The 18,905-nt window shown below is 42.6% G+C and overlaps 1 protein-coding gene across 3 annotated transcripts in view; it reads left to right on the plus strand.

Moving 5' to 3' along the window:
- Positions 1-18,905, plus strand: part of LOC144505246 (transcription elongation regulator 1-like) — a 116,713-nt gene that overhangs the window by 36,515 nt on the left and 61,293 nt on the right. For all 3 annotated transcript variants that reach the window (XM_078231276.1, XM_078231277.1, XM_078231278.1), the window contains exon 3: positions 15,596-15,748. In XM_078231276.1, the coding sequence (XP_078087402.1) occupies positions 15,596-15,748 (153 nt within the window). The remainder of the gene's footprint in view (positions 1-15,595; positions 15,749-18,905) is intronic.

Below are 18,905 nucleotides of genomic sequence, written 5' to 3' on the forward strand. Positions count from 1 at the left end.
TGGCTTGCCCACAGAAGTGGTTATAGATGGGTCATATTCTGCATGGAGGACGGTCACCTGTGGAGTGTCCCAGGGATCTGTTCTGGGACCCTTACTCTTTGTGATTTTTATAAATGACCTGGATGAGGAAGTGGAGGGGTGGGTTAGTAAGTTTGTTGATGACACAAAGGTTGGAGGTGTTCTAGATAGTGTGGAGGGATGTCAGAAGTTGCAGCGAGACATTGATAGGATGCAAGACTGGGCGGAGAAGTGGCAAATGAAGTTCAACCCAGATAAGTGTGAAGTTGTTCATTTTGGCAGGTCAAATAGGATGGCGGAATATAATAATGGTAGGACTCTTGGCAGAGTGGAAGATCAGAAGGATCTTGGGGTCCGAGTTCATAGGACGCTCAAAGCCGTTGTGCAGGTTGAGGCTGTGGTTAAGAAGGCGTATGGTGTACTGGCCTTGATCAATCGAGGAATTGAGTTTAGGAGTCGTGAGACAATGTTGCAGTTATATAAGACCCTGGTCAGACCACACTTGGAGTACTGTGCTCAGTTCTGGTCGCCTCATTACAGGAAGGATGTGGAAGCTGTAGAAAGGGTGCAAAGGAGATTTACAAGGATGTTGCCTGGGTTGGGAGCGTGCCTTACGAGGATAGGTTGAGTGAGCTCGGCCTTTTCTCCTTGGAGAGACGAAGGATGAGGGCTGACCTGATAGAGATGTATAAGATGTTGAGAGGTATTGATCGAGTGGATAGTCAGAGGCTTTTTCCCAGGGCTGAAATGGCTGCTATGAGAGGACACAGGTTTAAGGTGCTGGGGAGTAGGTACAGAGGAGATGTCAGGGATAAGTTTTTCACTCGGAGGGTGGTGGGTGCGTGGAATCGGCTGCCAGCAACGGTGGTGGAGGCGGATTCGATAGGGTCTTTTAAGAGACTTTTAGATAAGTACGTGGAACTTAGTAAGCTAGAGGGTTATAGGTGAGCCTAGTAATCGCTAAGGTAGGGACATGTTCGGCACAAATTTGTGGGCTGAAGGGCCTGTATTGTGCTGTAGTTTTTCTATGTTTCTAAACTGCATGCCTGTGAACTTCACCTGAGTTGTAGGGGAAGTTTGAGCCTTGTTGACGAATGATAGAAATAGGTTGTCAGGAACTATCAGGTCTGATAAGAGAGCAAATTTCAGTTCAGGTTCAGTTTTTGCATTCTTTTCCTGAGATTGAGAAAGAGGTAGTTATGTTTAACCAATTTCCTCCATTTTTATTGGGCTGAGAAGCAGATATTTTTCTACATTTCAGAAATGCATTTCACACTGCCACTACATAACTCGCTGCAGTCATCCAAAGTGATCTGTTTAGGCTACATTGAAAAGCAGAGATGGTTGTTGGACCTCAATATCGAACAACGTGGAACTGAAATTAGGTACAAGCAGTAAGAATGTGAAATGCACTTAAAAATGTAATGTGATGGATGTAACTGAGCAGGATAGGGACCTGGGATTTTGATCACTCGTTCATTTAAAACCAATGGCTCACTTTACAGCTAATGAAGAAAGTAAATAATGGCCGATAACCTCCTGGTTGCCCAGTGTTGCATTTGGGGGGGAAACACTGGGGAAATCCTCTAGGAAGTTCACACGTAAAGGTTTACCTGGTAATTGCCCAGCAGTGCTAACTTCATCTCGACAGTTGCGCTGGGCTGGGAACAGTCGTCAAAAGCAATTTTAAATCCTTTTAACAATCCATACACCCAGACCAAGCCTCACAGGGGGCACCTCATATATACACAATGCCACCCCCACCCATGGCCCAAGCCCCGTCTCCTGGTCTCTGTCTCGCTCTCGTTCGTTCTTGTGCGCTTGCGCGTGCTCTGTCTCTCTTTCTTCCTCTTTCCACCCCCACTCCTCCCGGTAAACCACTTAACTGCTTCCTTTAAACATCCCCTTTATGGCACTACTGCGGTAAAAAGGGGCGTTCCTTACCTCTCTGCACACCAGTTATTCTACACTGACAGGGGGTGTGTTGCATTGCGCCTGTCTGACCCAGCTTGAGCGAGGAAGGTTGGACAAGTTGGGGGCTTCGAAACTCCAGTGTGGATAATTCTGTTGAGAGTGGCAATCTGACAGAGATTGCCACTCTGTGGAAGTTACGGGCCAATATGTTGGTATATTGAGCTTGACTTGAAGGTGATTTTGAAACTTTTCCTCTTTTTGGTGAGACCTACATCTGGAATACGATGTGCAAAAACAAAATATTGTGGATGGTAGAAATCTGAAATAAAAAACAGGAAATACTTAGGTACTCAGCAGGTCTGGCAGCAGTTGTGAGGTACTAAAAAGAGTTAATGCTTTAAGTGTGTGACCTTTCATCAGAACCGGGAAAAGTTAGAAATACAATAGGATTTGTGAAAGTGGGAGGGTGGATAAAGAACAAAATGGGAGTTCCCTGATAAGATGAAGAGTAGGAGAGATGAAATGACTCAAGTTGCAAGACTAAGGGGAGTGAAAGAGTGTCCAGAAAAGGTGTGAATCGCTTGATCCTGAATAGCAGTCTGAAAGGAAAGGAAGTAAGAGAGAAATGGGACGAAATCAAAGAAAAGGTATTGAAACAAAATGGGGTTAGAGTTTATGATCTAAATTCGTTAAACTCTGTATTGAGTCCAGAAGTTGTGGAATGCTGAGTCGAAAAATATTCACTGCTGTTCCGAGAGCCATTAGGACACTGCAGAAGGCCATGGAAATCAAGGTCAGTGCGTGATGAATTGAAATGACACGCTACAGGAAGCTCGGAATCATGCTTTGGACTGAATGGACCACGGCCAGTCAAACCTGTTCTGCAATTCCATTCAATCATGGCTGATCACCTCAACATCACCACCTCACACTATCCCCAGATCCCTCAATGTCATTGGTATCCAGAAATCTATCGATGTCTGTCTTGAATATGCTTAATGATTGGGCTTCCACAGCCCTTTGGGGTAAAGAATTCCAAAGACTCACCAGCAAGACGTCCTTAGTTCTGCACTCTCATCTCCTCGCGATGAAGATCAACATGCTATTTCCTTTCCTAATTACTTGCTGTATGTGCATGCTAGCTTTTCATGACTCATGAACAAGGACACGTGCAGTTCCCAACCCCCCTCCATTTAAGAAATACTGTTGTCTTGTTTTTTTTCAACCAATGTGGATAACTTCACACCTATTTACATATTTCAGCTGCCATGTTCTTGTCCATTCACTTAGTCTGTCAAAACCCTCTTGAAGCCTCCTTGCATCCTCCTCACAACTTACGTTCCCGCCCAGTTTGGTGTCACTAGCAATTTTGGAAATATCACAATTGGTCCCCACATTCAAATCATCTCTATAGACTGTTCGTAGATCCTGACATTGTTTTTCAGGAAATCTTTCCTAGTTCCTGCCTATTCTTGTCCTTCTGTTGTGCTCCACCTGCTCCACATGCTCAGACAGTATAAAATCTCTCACTTCCTCGAACTCTGAAGATTTGTACAGGTTCAACATTATTTCTGTCTCCACCTCACCTGAAGAAGGGGCTTGGGGCTCCGAAAGCTTGTGTGGCTTTCGCTACCAAATAAACCTGTTGGACTTTAACCTGGTGTTGTTAAACTTCTTACTGTGTTTACCCCAGTCCAACGCCGGCATCTCCACACCACAGATGCTGCCAGACCTGCTGAGTTTTTCCAGTGTTTTTTTATGTTCTGTTGGTTCTTTTGCCAGTCACCTTAAATAATTTAAGTCTGGTTTTCAGTGCTTCCACCAGTGCGAACAGCTTCTCTCTATTTACGTTATCTCTATATATTATCAGTAATCCATTTCTTGCTTGTCGTTTCAAGCTTTTTGTTGTGATCAGCGCACTTCAGAGTAGTACTGTCAGTAAAAATGATCATCCTCTCTTCCCTAAGCTGCGGACATGCAAACCCACGCTGCTTCATGTATCTGCATTGTTGAAATCCAGACTCATTGTGCCATCTCCGATTTTTAGCTCAATGTTGTCTCAGAAAACCTCAACATAACGAAACTCCTTGCCTTTCTGACCAGGATCTTGAGGATTTTGAGGCTCCAAGCTTCATGAAATGTCATATTACATCATTTTTTTAAAAAAAGGTCATGGCTTATCTTCTGCTCAGTTCCTTTGTGATCTACAGGTATTTAATTTGTGTTTTGATAAGGCGCAGTATAATAGATTCTGAAGCTCAGGGTCCTTCAGTTTACTGAATGTAACTTAATACCTGTTAAGACTTTCTGCTATAATTTACCACTCCTGTCTGACACAGCTTATTCCATTGTAATTCTGATGGAATTAGTATGTTGTTTCAGTGAAAATCTGGAGCACAGTTTGCCAATGATGGGACATTGAAGGACTGGCTATCGGTACGGAATTGCTCCACACTCCTCATCTCAAGCACTCACTGATAGTTGAGATCGTTGTTTTTCAGATTTACAGCATTTAAAAACTACATCTACTTTAATGTGGTTCCATTAATATTGTAGTTGACAGTCACACATTTGGAATAATTGTAATGTAAGCAGATGGCCTATAAGATGTAATGATTACATGTCTCATTTGCACTTCCTAAATGCTTCAATTGCCAATTAGAAAATGAATTCAGATGCCAACAAAGATTTTTCTTTTAGAGTCATCGAGGTTTATAGCATGGAAACAGGCCCTTTGGCCCAACTTGTCCATGCCGCCCTTTCTTTTACCACAAGCTAGTCCCAATTGCCCACATTTGGCCCATATCCCTCTATATCCATCTTACCCATGCAACTAACTAAATGCTTTTTAAAAGACACAACTGTACCTGCCTCTACTACTGCCTCTGGCAGCTCGTTCCAGAGATTTACCGCCCTCTGAGTGAAACATTGCTCCTCTGGACCCTATTGTATCTCTCCCATCTCACCTTAAACCTATGCCCCCTAGTTTTAGACTCCCCTACCTTTGGGAAAAGATGTTGACTATCTACCTTATCTATGCCCCCCATTATTTTATAGACCTCTGAGATCACTCCAAAGCCTCCTACGCTCCAGGGGAAAAACGTCCCAGTCTATCCAGCCTCTCCTCCTCACTGAAACCATCAAGTCCCGGTAGCATCCTAGTAAATCTTTTCTGCACTTTTTCTAGTTTAATGATATCCTTTCTATAATAGGGTGACCAGAAGTCATAGAATCATAGAAACCCTACAGTGCAGAAGGAGGCCATTCGGCCCATCGAGTCTGCACCGACCACAATCCCACCCAGGCCCTACCCGCTAATCCCTTTTTTTTTTACCCGCTAATTTACCCGCTAATCCCTCTAACCTACACATCCCAGGACTCTAAGGGGCAATTTTTTTTTTTTAACCTGGCCAATCAACCTAACCCGCACATCTTTGGACTGTGGGAGGAAACCGGAGCACCCGGAGGAAACCCACGCAGACACGAGGAAAATGTGCAAACTCCACACAGACAGTGACCCGAGCCGGGAATCGAACCCGGGACCCTGGAGCTGTGAAGCAGCAGTGCTAACCACTGTGCTAGCGTGCCGCCTGTGGAATACACAGTATTCCAAGTATGGCCTTACTAATGTCTTGTACAACTTCAACAAGGCATCCCAATTCCTGTATTCAGTGTTCTGACCAATGAAACCAAGTATGCCGAATGCTTTCTTCACCACTCTGTCCACCTGTGACTCCGCTTTCAAAGAGCTATGAACCTATACTCCTCGGTCTCTTTGTTCTGTAACTCTCCCCAGTGCCCTACCATTAACTGAGTAGGTCCTGCCCTGATTCAATCTACCAAAATGCATCACCTCACATTTATCTAAATTAAACTCCATCTGCCATTCTTTGGCCCAATGGATCAAGATCCCTTTGCAATCCTAGATAACCTTCTTCACTGTCCACTATGCCACAAATCTTGGTGTCATCTGCAAACGTACTAACCATACCTCAAATTCTCATCCAAATCAATAATTTAAGTAACAAATAACAGTGGACTCAGCACTGATCCCTGAGGCACACCACTGGTCACAGGCCTCCAGTTTGAAAAACAACCCTCTACAATCACCCCCTCTGTCTTCTGTCACCAAGCCAATTGGCTACCTCACCCTGAATCCCGTGAGATTAACCTACCATGTCAAAGGCCTTGCTAAAGTCCATGTAGACAACGTCAACTGCACTACCCTCGTCGACCTTGTTACCCCTTCAAAGAACTGTCAGATTCGTGAGACATGATTTTCCACACTCAGTCATGCTGACTGTCCCTAATCAGCCCTTGCCTCTCTAAATGCCTATAGATCCTGTCTCTCAGAATCTACAGGAATTTTTCTCAAGTTTTAACATCTGAAGTTGCTGCAGGATCCTCAGAGTTGTTACCTTGCTTTGCAGGTAGCTCACTTTTGCATGTGGTGAATTACACCTGTCAACTGTTAGTTGTGGATTTTAAGGCTCTTTTATAACCCCAATGGCTAGAAGTATTGCATAAAATGCAGATTCTTCATGGTCTCCATTGCATCTGGTAACCTCAGTCAGAACTGCAGTAGACCTGGAAGAGAGTGGAGGTGGTAAATCAACCAAGATTTTTACTCCTGGTTGTTGTTCACTAAAGTGTATCTTTCAAATGTGAATAAGATCAAACCCAACTGTGATGCCCCCCACAGATCAGCATCCTGCTGACAGCAGCTCTAGCCTCAGTGCAGAATAACTGTTTGGGGAAGGTGTTGAGATGGGACAATGTCAATGCCATATCCCAGCATGTCAACAGTCAGTGCCTTAAGGATAGAAGGAAAAAAAATTGAAAAGCAAATAAGGAAGTTTACTGTTTAAGCACAATGGTGGCATTGACCCCATGTGAGAAGAATAATCCTTTTATTTGCAGTGCTAAACTATAAACTTTATTTCTCATGTTATGACTGATGTCTCATACTCTCGTTTACTCTTTACAGTCTTCACCATGCCCTTTTTTCTGGCCCGATGTCTTACTACTCTCTTTTTCTGTTTCATGTGACAGAAAGGTTTCATGCGCTCATTGCCCTCACGTCTAAAAAATGAGTCAGAAAATTCCTCAACTGCTTAATTAGAGACTGTTACAATGTTGGCCATTGTGAAGTTGCGATGTTACATCTTAGTAAAATATTTCACTCCGAACCGTGATGGGTTTCATATTTGTCCAGTTGGAGAGATCATCAGGAGGAAATGGTTACTTTTTGCTATTTAGCTATTTTATTGCCATATCCTAGATGTAAACAATCGGGTGAGGGAAGCCAGAATTTTGAAATGGTTTGTGAGGACGAATAAAACACCATGACTTGGAATATGAACAAAACTTGAATGGTGTTGTCACTAGGACTCTGTGTTATTGTTAGAGGTGTACAACTACAGTCTACCATACGTGGCCCAGGAATTCAGGTGACTCCATTTTATTTCTTACTTGCTGGTTTATCAACATTTGTGAGCCTAGAAGTTTGGTTAGATTTGTTATACATGTCTTGCCACTCTTGCTCTTGGTGGCTGAACCCTGAATCAGAACTCACAAAAATGTTGACATTGTCAGCTTGAGCTCTATGCAAATCAATAGGAGCATTGATTTCAACTTCCTTAGGGCTGTGTTGAAACTTAAGTTTAAACTTGCCATGCTGCAATCCTTCTGTGACTCTCGGAAACTAATAGAATTGATCCATGTTCATAACTGAATCTGTTGCATTTGTTCCTGTTGATATTTTCAGCACCTGCCCAAAAGTGTGGGTGTATAAATAATCAGGAACTGTTTGTACCATTAATGTGTGCCAAACTGCATGCAGGGCAAGATCCTTTATAGTGAGGTTCAGCTGCTGTGGTGTGTAAAGACTGGATCCTGTCCAGATTCCATGGCTGTTTTGACTGTGTTCAAGATTTTTTTTTCCGTAAACCAGTTTCCATAAATTTGATGACAATCTTAGAATACGTTCCTTTGCTCTTTGGAAACAATTGGAAAGAGTTAAATTTTATGGGTATTGCCTACACTTCATCCGAGTGACAATACATCGTTTGTCATGTGTCATGAGTTACTTGACTGGAGGATTTCGAATGAAACTAGATCTTGTTTTCACCTGACATCCACTTAAGTATTTTCGCTCACACAAGACTGGTAATGTGAGATGTTTTTATTTTCTCCATGGCTTAAGAATGTTGAGGCTAGATTTAACACATTTTTTGTCATCGCTGAGACTAGTTAACATAGCACAGACCAGGAATCAGTGCAGAACCTGTAAACGTACCCGATGCACGGCAGTAGAATTTCCCACCATCTTCAGATGGGCTTCATCTTCTCCTTTCCATTTACTTATAAAGCTTCATGTGCAGAGAAATGGAAGTGTTTTCTGAAAATGGATTTCCTTGGAGCATTGAATTGTTTGAAAGCTGCAGTCCAGGGGAGGATCAAGTCATTCAACTCCCAGTCATATTGTTACATAAAATAATTTTGAGTTTCCCGACATGAGGTTCAACAGGACTGCATTTTTTGATTGTAGCAATCCCTTCCTTTACAAAGTCTCCACTGGGCTTTTGGTGTAACTCCACAATTCCTGCTGTTGCTTTCTGCTCTTGCAAAATGTTGTGTAAAATGCTTTGTGATGCTGTTGCATGACGAGAGCTACAAAGTATCATGTCTTGATGCATGCCAATCAGTATTCTGGGCGAATGCTTATTCCCAGCTTAATCTGATGAGTGCTGCCCATTGATGGACATGCTACAAGCATGGTGAACAGAGCTCTTGTTGGAGTTTCTGAAAAGCAGAATCGTGTTATTCGCTTGGCTTTCAGTAAATCGGTGGTGCATCTGAAATTCTGCACGGTGCAATGACAAAGAAGCAAATCCGTGTGTTCCCCAACCAGAAACCATGGATGAACAGGGATATCCACTCCTTGCTGAAGTCCAGGTCTGAGGCGTTCAAGTCAGGTGACACTGACCTATACTAGACAGCCAAATACGATCTAAGGAGATCCGTCAAAGATGCCAAAAGACAGTACCGAACCAAGCTAGAGTCCCAGGCTAGCTACACCGATTCTGGCCGACTATGGCAAGACATAACAGGCTACAAGATGAAGGCATGTAAAATTGCCGACTCCAACGCTCAATGCATTCTATGTTCGTTTTGAGCAAGAGGTCAGTGAGAGCATGCCCTCTACCTGGAAGCCCTGGATGAACCTGTATCTGGGGTCACCATTGCAGATGTCAGAGCAGCCTTCTTGAAAGTCAACCCACGGAAAGCGACTGGCCCAGATGGGGTACCCGGACGAGCACTCAGATCCTGCGTGGATCAGCTGGCGGGGGTATTTACAGACATCTTTAACCTCTCTTTACAATAATCTGAGGTCCCTATCTGCTTCAAGAAGACGACCATCATCCCGGTATCTACGAAAAACCAGCGTGCCTTAATGACGATCGGCCGGTGGCTCTGACATCCATCATTATGAAGTGCTTCGAAAGGTTAGTCATGGCACAAATCAATTCCAGCCTCCCGAACTACCTGGATCCACTACAGTTTGCCTACTGCCACAACAGGTCCACAGCAGACGCCATCTCCCTGGCCCTGCACTCAACCCTGGAACACCTAGATAACAAGGACACCTATGTCAGACTCTTATTTATTGACTATAGCTCAGCCTTCAACACTACAATTCCCACGAATCACATCTCCAAACTCCGTGGCCTGGGCCTCGGCACCTCCCTCTGCGACTGGACCCTGAACTTCCTAACTCACAGACCACAATCGGTAAGGATAGGCAACAACACCACCTCCACGATCATCCTCAACACCAGTGCCTCACAAGGCTGTGTTCTCAGCCCCTACTATACTCCTTATACATCTATGACTGTGTGGCCAAATTCCCCTCCAGTTCGATTTTCAAGTTTGCCGACAATACCACTGTAGTGGGTCAGATCTCAAACAGTGATGAGATGGAGTCTAGGAATGAGATAGAGAATCTGGTGAACTGGTGTGGCAAGAATCTCTCCCTCAATTTCAAGAAAATGAAGGAGATTATCATCGACTTCAGGAAGCGTAAAGGAGAACATGCCCCTATCTACATCAATGGGGATTAAATAGAAAGGGTCGAGAGCTTCAAGTTTTTAGGTGTCCAGATGACCAGCAACCTGCCCTGGTCTCCCCATGCCGACACTATTGTTAAGAAAGCCCACCTATGCCTCTACTTTCTCAGAAGACTAAGGAAGTTTGGCATGTCGGCTGCGACTCTCTCCAACTTTTACAGATGCACCAGAGAAAGCATTCTTTCTTGTTGTATCACAGCTTGGTATGGCTCCTGCTCTGCCCAAGACGACAAGGAACTACAAAAGGTCATGAATGTAGCCCAATCCTTCTCGCAAACCAGCCTCCCATCCATTGACTCTGTCTACACTTCCTGCTGCCTCGGCAAAGCAGCCAGCATAATTAAGGACCTCTCGCACCCTGGACATTCTCTCTTCCACTTTCTGCCTTCGGGAAAAAGATACAAAAGTTTGAGGTCACATAACATTCGGTGGTTGGTAAATTGATGGAAAAGGTCCTTAGAGATGGGATTTACGACCATTTAGAAAGATGCGGATTAATCTGGGATAGTCAGCACGGATTCGTGAAGGGCAAGTCGTGCCTCACAAATTTGATTGAATTTTTTGAGGAGGTAACGAAGTGTGTTGATGAAGGTAGGGTAGTTGATGTCATATACATGGATTTTAGTAAGGCGTTTGATAAGTTCCCCATGGTCGGCTTATGATGAAAGTGAGGAGGTGTGGGATAGAGGGAAAGTTGGCCGATTGGATAGGTAACTGGCTGTCTGATCGAAGACAGAGGGTGGTGGTCGATGGAAAATTTTCGGATTGAAGGCAGGTTGCTAGCGGAGTGCCGCATGGATCAGTGCTTGGTCCTCTGCTCTGTGATTTTTATTAATGACTTAGAGGAGGGGGCTGAAGGGTGGATCAGTAAATTTGCTGATGACACCAAGATTGGTGGAGTAGTGGATGAGGTGGAGGGCTGTTGTAGGCTGCAAAGAGACATAGATAGGATGCAAAGCTGGGCTGAAAAATGGCAAATGGAGTTTAACCCTGATAAATGTGAGGTGATTCATTTTGGTAGGACTAATTTAAATGTGGATTACAGGGTCAAAGGTAGGGTTCTGAAGACTGTGGAGGAACAGAGAGATCTTGGGGTCCATATCCACAGATCTCTAAAGGTTGCCACTCAAGTGGATAGAGCTGTGAAGAAGGCCTATAGTGTGTTAGCTTTTATTAACAGGGGGTTGGAGATCAAGAGCCGTGGGGTTATGCTGCAACTGTACAGGACCTTGGTGAGACCACATTTGGAATATTGTGTGCAGTTCTGGTCACCTCACTATAAGAAGGATGTGGAAGCGCTGGAAAGAGTGCAGAGGAGATTTACCAGGATGCTGCCTGGTTTGGAGGGTAGGTCTTATGAGGAAAGTTTGAGGGAGCTAGGGCTGTTCTCTCTGGAGCGGAGGAGGCTGAGGGGAGACTTAATAGAGGTTTATAAAATGATGAAGGGGATAGATAGAGTGAACGTTCAAAGACTATTTCCTCGGGTGGATGGAGCTATTACAAGTGGGCATAACTATAGGGTTCGTGGTGGGAGATACAGGAAGGATATCAGAGGTAGGTTCTTTACGCAGAGAGTGGTTGGGGTGTGGAATGGACTGCCTGCAGTGATAGTGGAGTCAGACACTTTAGGAACATTTAAGCGGTTATAGGATAAACACATGGAGCACACCAGGATGATAGGGAGTGGGATAGCTTGATCTTGGTTTCAGATAAAGCTCGGCATAACATCGTGGGCCGAAGGGCCTGTTCTGTGCTGCACTGTTCTATGTTCTATGTAACAACCGACTCAAGAACAGCTTCTTCCCTGCTGCCATCAGACTTTGGAGTGGACTTACCTTGCATTAAATTGATCTTTCTCTGCACCGATCTATGATCGACACACTACATTCTGCATGCTCTCATTTCCTCCTTTATGAACGGTATGTTTTGTCTGTATAACGCGCAAGAAACAATACTTTTCACTATGTTAATGCATGTGACAATAAATCAAATCAAAGTGTATGCCCCTGATTGATGGTGAATTAAAATTACTAGTTGTTCGTGGAGAAAAACTATTATTAGGGCCTATAATTTAAAGAGGGCGACGACTTGCCAAATTGAAGATGGCCTGGAGATACAAAAACCATGGCAAGATCCCAACTGGATGCAGAATTAAAGCAACTTTTTAATCTTGTTGCAACGAAAGACGTGAACTCTCAAAGCTACCTCAACAGAGAGAGGCCATGAAACATATCTTCCCGGAGGTCATGCACAATGCTCCGAGATCATTTACCATTACATATTCAGCGATGTTACATGTTTCAGTTTTACGATGTTCCAGTTTCGATAGACCTTGGGTGCATGTTAATAGATACTGATTAGCTGAGACGAGATCTGCTAAATATTAATGTACATGCATCCATTGTCAATTTCCAGACACATGGCGGCCCTGTAACAATAACCCTTCCCACCATTCTTGAGTTTCGAGATATTTGAATGTGTTCAAATACATGTGCTTATTTTGCTTCTCTCGTTGCATACCTGTTTGGATTCTAAATCAGGCTAGCAGTGTTTGTTCTAACATCCATGGGTTAAATCTCTCTCTGCATGGGGTCCCAGATTTCTGCACGAAGATACGTATTATTAATTCTACCAAGCTATGTCTGTATTCCCTATCCAGTCAGAGAGCGTGGTTCCCTTCCTGAAATTCACAGCAACAGTGGGATCTTTAAAAACAACTGGCACTCTTTCTCTATTAGGGTTTAAGCAACACGAGCTAAAAAATTGGCCATTAATCTCATCACTGTATAGATGGAGCATTCCCAACTGCTGAATGGTTGTTGGGAGTTCAGCCATATCAGAGTGGCTACACTTGAAAGCAATTCATTGTGGGTCATGTGTTATGGGATCTCCTGGGAGAGATGATATAGTGCTAAATAAATGCAAATCATAATTTTGGAACATTTGATTTCAGCACCTTGTTGGTTTGTAGACCCTTATCGGTGTATTTCACTGGAACTCACTATTTATCTCTTTCTCCGAAAAAAATGTTTTTTTTTGCGTTCTTTTGGGAAGCAATGCTTTGAGGATTGTCCTAATTTGTGAAACTTTCAGAATAAGGCAAATTCTGGAATTCCCAGATGTTCTGAGTGAATCAATGCTTTGCAGGTACTTGGTCGAGGAAACTATTTCAACAGAAAGTACAACTTCTAACTTTTATCATTTTTTCAGTTCAAATTTTCTACCGTCATTATTACTGTGCAGAACCTTTTCAAATTGTCCCAAATCACTTCAGTAGCTTTATTACATAAAATTTGACACAAAAGAGATTAATAGGAAGATTAATAGGTTTTAAGGAAATATCTTAAAAGAGAGAAAGATAGGGAGGCATAGGGAAGAAATTCCATAACTTAGGACCCGGGCAGCTGAAGGCACGGCTACCGACATTGGAACAATGAAGCTTGAGAATGGGTAATAGGTCAGAGTTGGAGGAGCACAGAGATTTTGGAGAGCTGTCGGCTCCTTCCAGATGAGGCAATCGTAGATCTTCGGCTGTGAGACTAGAGCACCTTCTGGGATGAGTTAACTGTCAACTTATTAACTTGGCCTGGAGTAGTTTATTCCACATCTTGCAAACAGACTTTCAAATTTTCTCCCACCACCTGGTGTGAAATTTGAATATGGTTTTGCGGATGTTCACTATAACCTGGTGCCTTCATATTTAATTTGTTTACAACATGCCAGTCAGCAGTTCCTCAATGAGTATTTTGATAGGTTGGGAGCGTCACAGCTGAGATCAGTCTGGACGGACTTGAGGATAAGATGCATGCAAATTTTTAAAAATGTAATTTTTTTAATAGTTCATAGTCTAAGTTTCAGCATGTTGGTGTTTATCCTCGTACACTTCAAAATTGCATGAGGACACATGATATAGCCAATATCCAAATACAATGACGAAGGCTTCAGTTTAACTCATGGACTCTGTGCTTGGGAAAATAAAGGCACACTATACTTCATTGAAAGTGAAGGCTTGCTTAGTGGGTGACATGAGCCACAATCATTGAGCAGCTAGTGCAGAAACTTAGGGTTTTATGTTTTTTTGTGTTAAGACCCAGGCCAGAAACTCCAAGACGTTTTCTGAAGTTAGCCTAGAACCTACATTTTACATTTGATTTTGGCATGGGTGAGCATAAAGTGTTTCTCTCGGGTATGATTCCCATCAGGAAGCTTTTATCAAACAAAGTTTATTTAAGAACACAGTTAAATTAGAACAAAAAGAATTAGCATAACTTTCACCAATTACAAGACTTAAACATGACACAGCTTAACTCCTAACAGCTAGCTTTCTCTTGATCTAGAATCGTAGAATCATAGATACCCTACAGTACAGAAAGAGGCCACTCGGCCCATCAAGTCTGCACCGACCACAATCCCACCCAGGCCCAACCCCATATTCCTACATATTTACCCACTAATCCCTCTAACCTACGCATCTCAGGACACTAAGGGGACAATTTTAGCATGGCCGATCAACCTAACCCGCACATCTTTGGACTGTGGGAGGAAACCGGAGCACCCGGAGGAAACCCACACACACACACGAGGAAAATGTGCAAACTCCACACGGACAGTGACCCGAGCCGGGAATTGAACCCAGGTCCCTGGAGCTGTGAAGCAGCAGTGCTAACCACTGTGCTACCGTGCCGCCCATGTCTAAGTTAAACGCCATCTCACAGACATACATCCTCCTTCAGACTTGGCACAAAAAGCAAGTATGCTCACGTGATGCTGTATCTTCTGCTTTGTAACACCTATGGACAGGAATCCAGGCCTGTTGTTTGCAGAGAAGGGTATCCTCAAAACAGCTAAACTTCAGAGCGGTAAACTTAATCTCGGGCAGCTTCTGCGCACACAACTGAAACTGAAACTCCAGAGGGAGGGGGAAAAACACTCATGCTTTTCTCCACTTCAAGCTACTAATGAAAAGCAAAACTAAAAACTGGACTTTTCTATGAGGCATAGCTGTCCCTAGCCACAGGACGTGCCCTGTCAACCAGCCCCCAAACAAGCTCCATTCTGCAATCCGAAGGGACCATTAAAACCACAGAACACTGCATTAGTCCAGATTAAAATCAACATAATATTAATTATACTGCCTCAACAACAACAAAGGACATCGGCTATAGACAACACGATGCCGACAAATTGCCAAGGACTGCAGAAACGTCCTGCAGAGAAACAAGATTAAAATACATTTCTTAAAGGCACAGTATCATCACAGGTTGGATCTTTCGTGCGAATGTCATAAATGCTTGCCATGAAGAGCCACCTGCTGTTTTTCATCTGAAACTTCACAAATTTATTTTTAAACTTACATTTTTGCAAATAGACATTTTGGTCAGCCAGTTATGCATTGAAGACTGCACTGTAATTTCATTTACAAATGGCTGGAATAGATTGATGTCACTATGTTGTAGATGAGGAGTTTCATCACTGTATTTGGCTCAGAATTTGCTGGATTATTTGCACCTAATACTTGCTCATTTCTTTTCCAGAGACCACCTTTCATGCCCCCTCCTATGACCAGTATGCCCCCACCACCAGGAATGATATTTCCTCCTGGCATGCCCCCAGTTTCTGCTCCAGCAGCACCTGGGTTGCCGAACAACGAAGAGATTTGGGTGGAAAACAAAACCCCAGAGGGAAAGGTAAGTTGTGGGAGAATTCATGCTCTCTTTTTAGCAAGTAAAATGATTGTTGAAATTGTTCTGTATAAATTGAGAAGAAAATTTGGTTACTTTCTTAATCTGTCCCTTAAATATCTGTTCCCTAGAAACAAGGGATGATAAATGCTCAGATTTCAGTGCCGATTCCAGTTTCCTTAATTGCATTTTCTGCACTGCCAGTTAGCATGTGAAATAGTAATTATAAAAGATTTAGTTGCTGATTTTGCTGAACAAGGAGCTAATCAAAAGTTTAATTGTTAGACTGCATAACACTTCCACATTCAGAAACTGCCTGGCAAAAACTCAAATTCTGATTGACATAAGTTTGGTTAAAGTGAGCTCTTGATAGATTTCCTCTTGTGCAATTGAAGTATTGGGTTGGGGTTCACAAAGTAACCAGTGACATCTGGCAGTCTAAGCCTTGAAGACCAGGGAACCTGCTCCTGTTCCTAATTGTTGTATTTTACTCGCTGGTTAATGTGTTTGAACTTTGAGAGCCTGGAGATGAAATGGGCTGTTCTTCATGCTGTTGCCGCTTTGGTGAATAAATCTTGAAGCAGAGAACCAGAAACAGTTTCTGATGAGAAGTTGAGACAAGCGCAACTGAACTGGAACATGGGATTATGTTTTCTATGTGGCCCTGCAGGTTTAATGACATACACCTGCCTGGCCCACAGAGATGGACGCTTCAAGTCCTCTGACATAAGTTACCATCATCCTGAGGGAAGCCTCACTGGCCTGGGATGAGATTGTAAGATCTCATCATGAAGGATCACAAATCTCATCATCTCATCATGAAGGATCACAAATTACCCCTTTAACTTTTCATTGCAATCTGCTCGACATGGTCATCTCAACAATGATTATGCTCTATGATGAATTCTTCTTCAACAAAATATTGCAATGTAACAATGTATTAGGTGCAAATAATCCAACACTGGTTAAGTCACAGAAGTTTTCAAAATGGCAAAATAAATGACAGTAGCTATTTGGTACATTAGTTTGTAGAGAGAGGTAATCGGCTGTGTCTGAAATATTTATGTCACAGATTGTCTAGTTTTCAGACACCATTCTGAAAGATGGTGTAAGTCACTGGACATGACTGCTTCATTTCATTCAAGTGGGAAGCTCCCTTATGATTACACAACCTTTATTAATCTGCTGGAGAAATTGCCACCCAGTTAATTTATGTAGTTTAAGGAAGAGTGGGAATTTACTTTCAGTTTTATTTTATTACTAGCTCATCTCCTGTAGTGTGGTTGACAATGGAGATGTTATCAACAAAGTGTGTTGACAGACTGGTGCTACAGGAATTAACTATGACATTTTTCAGGAAGTCTGTGAAACTAAATGGGACAGCGTGGGAGAATTGAGTTATGAGGCTTCTGCTTAAGGGAACACAAATTTACAGATAACTGAGTCCCTAACTGAATAATTATATTCTGGGCTTATTGTTTTTACTCAACATTTCCTCTCTCGGTCACGTCATGCAGCTTTCAGTTACTGGCTTGCTTTAATGTGCACCTGACTGCTCAGTGACTCACTGTCTTCTCTAAATTTCTAAAATTAAATGTTGATTTTGTTATGATTTCTTTGGGGGAATTGGAAACAAAAATAACCAAATTTGTCAAATGAAGAAATTACCAGAGGGATTACATTTTTTGTAAATTTTACCCCAACATGAATCATAGCCAACACAAATTTAGCATGAATTAACAGGCAAATGATGCTCCAAACAAAGGAAATTTCATTGTAAGTAGTTGATGCAGCCACAAGCCCCCATTCCCTGCACAGATGTGACACCATTCCCACAGTCTTTTCAACTTAATCAATTCGGTCCTCAAGTTGCATTCCTAAGCAGGCGTATTACAACTGAGGTCCATGGATATGGTTAACCTGACATTGCGCGTATCTACCAACCCAAATCTCACTCGGATTATGTTAATTTTGATGGCTTGGCTTTACAGAATTTCTTTTGAACGCGCCAACCAACAGCACCCAATTCACAATTTGGTCTTATGATACAATTCCTCAGCTCTTTTGCATGCCTGTGCTATTCACACCACTTTTTAGGATTCAGTTCCTTTTAGTTCACTCAGATCTTGCACCCCAGGAACTTCTGGAATTCTGTTTCCATCTTAGTGCCAAACATAAAACTGATTATTTCATCGAAATGTGCTGGCTTCTCCTCCAGATTTGGTGTTTCTTTTTCTGCCTCTGCCTCCTTTTTCTTTGTGGCTATCTGTGTGTGCTGATTGCCACCTGCCTACAGCTCTCCTTTGTCTTGTAACCTCCCTTTGTGTTCAGCCACATGGCTCCTGCATATTAACTTCCTATTGGCACTGCTTCCAAGTCACATGGATCAGCAGTTTTTCTTATCCAAGAAAATTATAATTGATCCCATTATAATTCAGCATAAGTCCATTTCAAGCAATGTTAAAAACAATTAAACATTTTTAAAAAATGACACATTTTCCTTGCTGTATGCTTCCAGGTCCAAGGTCGACACAATTTGTTCTAAGTTATAAGTGTAGGAATCATTAGGAACAAGTGTTTCGACTTCTTAAATTTTAAATCCTGTTTTAAAATCTGTGGAGCAAATAATGGGTTTTAATATCTTAAACGGTTACTTTTGAATAAATTAAAATCATTAATTGCCAATTACACAAGACTTGCATCAAAACTCCAAAGAGGGAAGCTCAATTTATCAGATTTATTAACATTTTAGCTGTAGAAACTGGAACAACATCAACAATCCTCATTCTGTGCAGCTACGACAGACCGAAACATTTACTCATTAATGAAACCAACTTTATACTGAAGGCAAGACCTTCAGTAATTAAGTGATGATACTTAGAATGTGCATGAGGCGTGGAGTAGAGAGGTCTTGGTGTGTTCCAGGGCTGGAGGAAATTACAAAGATAGAGAATGAGGACATTGAGGAGGGGGGGGGGGGGTTGAAAACAAGGATGAGAATTTTAAAATAAAATTAAGTGGTAGAGGTTAGGATAATGCAGAAAGAAAGGATGCGATACGATAGAGGCCCAGTTCCTAAAGATACCTGATCAAAAATTGGAGGAATCATCTGTGTGTCAGACGAAGACAATCTGATATCTGAGCCAGTGGAGTCCATCAGTTC

The sequence above is a fragment of the Mustelus asterias genome, chromosome 16 (assembly GCF_964213995.1).
Source record: "Mustelus asterias chromosome 16, sMusAst1.hap1.1, whole genome shotgun sequence".
Taxonomy (NCBI): Eukaryota; Metazoa; Chordata; class Chondrichthyes; order Carcharhiniformes; family Triakidae; genus Mustelus; species Mustelus asterias.